A 3667-nucleotide genomic window follows, 5' to 3' on the forward strand; every position below is an offset into this window, starting at 1 on the left:
AGTAATAACCCCTCCTTTTTACAAGCCCAACAATTCCTACTTGCTCCTGCTACCTATATACGCCTTGGTCCCCCAAACACAATTTATAAGCAGTAGAGTTAGGAGGAACACCACCCGTTCACCTGCAGGTTCTCTTTGGTAGGCTCCTCACCTCATCCCCTGCTCTGACTTGTGGTGGCCTCTTTGCCACCTCCTTCACCAGGTGCAGCACGGCATCAGTCTGCAGAGTGCTAAGCGCACAAACCAGGTCAACAAGGGTGAGCTGGGAGGTGCTGGCCACCGGGACAATCTGCCGGGAAAAAATAATCCTTGAGAGCTTAAGGAGAGAAAATAAAAATAAGAATGATGCACAAAAAGTGTCCTAAACTAGTTGCCACTGAAGAAAAACTTATTTTAATTATTGAAACAAATATTTCCTATTGAACTGGGTAAAGAACTCCATTGGTGGGAACGCTGAGTTAAGCATTTAACCGTGATAATGTATTCAGTATCTGATAGAAATCAGGAATAAATGGTGCAGTTGGTGATGGCACAATAACATTCCCTGTTTGAATTTAGAAAGCATTTTAGAAACAGAAATACAGTCGTCCCTAAGTATCTGTGGGGAATTGGTTCCAAGATCTCCCTGGGATACCAAGATCTGTGGATGCTCAAGTCCCTGATATAAAATAGTGCAGTATTTGCATATAACCTACACATCCTCCCGCATACTTAAAATCATCTCTACATCGATTATAATAACCAATACAATGTAAATGTTATGAAAATAGTTGTTATACTGTATTTTTTATGTATTATATTTTATTGTTGTACTGTTGTGCTTTTTAAAAAAATTTTAGATCTGCGGTTGACTGAATCTTGCATACGGAACCCATGGATCTGGTGGGACAACTGTACTTAATTTGAAGGAAACAGGTTGGCATCAAGATAGAACCAAAAACACAAGGACAGGAAGAAAAACAGATAAATCAGGTTGACATTACTTGGCCTTGGCAGGAAAGCCCTGGTATGGGAGGCACTTTTTTGATAACAGAAATCTGTATAAAGTGGTCAGAGGCTCTTGGAAGAAAGCCAACTAGCATCAGGTTTACAGCCCAGGAAGGACCCCGTAGGTGCTAAGAAGCGTGGCCTGGGCACCAGCCACTCACTCCTCCACACAACACAGGAGCCGAGGCTGGCCATGGAGGCTGGATACTGAGGGAGTGTCCAGGAGGAACAGCAGACTCCTCTGAGGAAGGCTCGAGGTAGGAACTGGATAATCCAGAGAGGGAACAAGGTGACAAATGTGTTGGTTTTGTAGAAATTGGTAAACCAAGCACCAGAAGGCTTCACGGTGAGCCAGTCGATGGATGAAGAAGGCATGAGATGCAGACTGAGGCCATCTATGGCACAGGACCAGGACTGGTGATCCCAACCTTCTTTATGTCACAGATGAGTGTTCTCTTTATAAGTTAAAAAAGTGATAAGATGGTACTAAAACCAAGGAAGGTCCCATAGCAGTCTTCACAGACAGTATAATGAACTATTTCTTAAACCAAATCATAAGTTCATGGGTGTTTTTTTTAAATTCTTTAAAATGTATGTATTTGCATATTGGATTAAAAAAAAGGTTAAATAAGACATATTATATACTTGTAGAAAAATGAGAAAACAGAAGTCAGAGATGGGCTCCTCTCTATCCACCCAACATACAATTCTAGTTGAATTGAGAGACGGCTATGTTATCTCATGTATTTATGACAGGGAAACTAATTCCCCAGTTTCCCATGTCAGCCTCCAATGCTACATTTGATTCCACATGCTTTTTGGTATTTGTCAGGATAAGTTTAACTACCCTTTCAACTCTTTAACTTTACCTTCATCTTACTCTGTCGTTGAGCTTTCTTTCTGCTCCACACAGCTGCAACAGCAGCTATTAACTGTACCCCAAGATGGGCTGTCAAGGGGTTTAGGAAGTCTAAAATTTTCTGTCTTATGGTCTAGAAAATAGAAAAAAAAATTATTGCAGAGTAACATCAGAGCTATGGTGTAACATATATATAACCACCACCTACTGAAAATACCGAGAGCAGGGACCATGCTAAGGTGCCTACTTCCTGAGTGGTTCCTGGGAGGAGGAGGAATTGGAGTCCTTCCTTGCAGGAGCTGGATGTATGATAGTGCATATCATGCCACAGGGAAGGGACAGTGAGTGGCCAGGGTGGAGGGACACACAGCTAGCTGCAGAGAGTCTCGGCAGATGATGAACACCATGCTCAGGTAGCTGTGAGTAGGGCAAGGTCTTGCAGGAAGCCATGCAATACTTTGTAGAAGCGTGTGAGCAAGGGAAACCAGTAGCTCAGGCTGCACTATTTCCATCTGGAAATCCCACAGCCTGCTTGTCTCAATCAGTCAAGGAAGTTGTTTTTCAACTTTCAGAAATCAGTACTATTTAACTAATTTTATCATGTAATCAATTTAAAATAAACCTGTAACATGGCCCTGGACCTCACTCACTACCCTCCCTCTTGCTACTCCTGGATTTTTCTCAATTTCTGAAACATGCCCTGCTCTTTTCTCTATAAATCCTGTACTCCCCCAGTCTGAAATACCCCACTCTAGTTAAATTCTCTAAAACTGGGGTCTTAGCTCAGCCACTCTGCCTCAGGAACACCCCCCGCTTCCCTGGCCCCCCAGACCAGGTCATCAGCTTGCCTGGTCACACTCTGTCAGAGCACCTGCATTTCCTTGAAGCACTGCTTGTCATCATTATTACATTGTCAGTTAGTGTCTGTCCCTGCTGTGACAGCAGGGACTTCATCTGTCTTGCCCACATGCAAACAACAAAAAGGGCCTGGTGAAGCACTGCTTGTCATCATTATTACATTGTCAGTTAGTGTCTGTCCCTGCTGTGACAGCAGGACTTCATCTGTCTTGCCCACATGCAAACAACAAAAAGGGCCTGGTGCATGCAGTAGGCACATAAATGTCTGTCGAATGAGTGATTTACTGAGCACCTACTGTGCCCTCATTGCCCATGTTTATTTCATACAAGACACAGCTGAGTCTGGGAGGGAGCTCTTCTCTCCACTGCACCATGGCTTCTGCTCTAGAGAAACCTGGGGGCCCCATTCCACAGCCAGGGGTTCTTCAGGGAGGATCAGGAGTTAAATGTTCAGTAAGCATTAACCATTAGCATAATTAGCCTTTCCATCAGTCCATGAAGTAGGATACTAGCAATAGCCTCATTTTATAGATGAGGAAACTGAGGCTCAGAGAGGCTGAGTGCGGAAGGGTTTTCTGAACCTTTTTTAAAAGCAGGTTCCTGTAGCAGCTTTTGTGCATCGTAGTACCTAAATGCAGGACGACAGGACTACCAGGCTCTATGCATAAGCCCTGAGGCCACTCCTGGCACTCGGGGGCACTCGACTGACATCAGATGTGGCAGATAATTCTGAGCCATCACACACAGTAACGTGAATGATCAGAGACCTAGTCATGTGCCTCGAGCTTTCGGAGGCAGAGACTGAAAACCGAGGGAACTATTAATGTTCTGGGTTACATGTTTCTGGTTTAAAAAAGAACTCAAAGGCACCCCAACATTCCACCCTGACAGGCCTATGTTTCAAATATTTTTCCTTTTTGTCTTTTTTCATGACCGGTAATGGGATCGCAACCCTCGGTGTCG

At 43.9% G+C, this 3667-nt stretch overlaps 1 protein-coding gene across 1 annotated transcript in view; it reads right to left on the reverse strand.

Moving 5' to 3' along the window:
* Positions 1 to 3667, reverse strand: part of DOPEY2 (dopey family member 2) — a 114516-nt gene that overhangs the window by 31099 nt on the left and 79750 nt on the right. The window contains exons 21-22 of the mRNA XM_008575721.1: positions 1857 to 1979; positions 152 to 289 (exon numbers count right to left, since the gene is read on the reverse strand). Coding sequence (XP_008573943.1) covers positions 152 to 289; positions 1857 to 1979 — 261 coding nt within the window. The remainder of the gene's footprint in view (positions 1 to 151; positions 290 to 1856; positions 1980 to 3667) is intronic.

This window comes from Galeopterus variegatus, unplaced genomic scaffold (genome assembly GCF_000696425.1).
Source record: "Galeopterus variegatus unplaced genomic scaffold, G_variegatus-3.0.2 Scaffold1226, whole genome shotgun sequence".
Taxonomy (NCBI): Eukaryota; Metazoa; Chordata; class Mammalia; order Dermoptera; family Cynocephalidae; genus Galeopterus; species Galeopterus variegatus.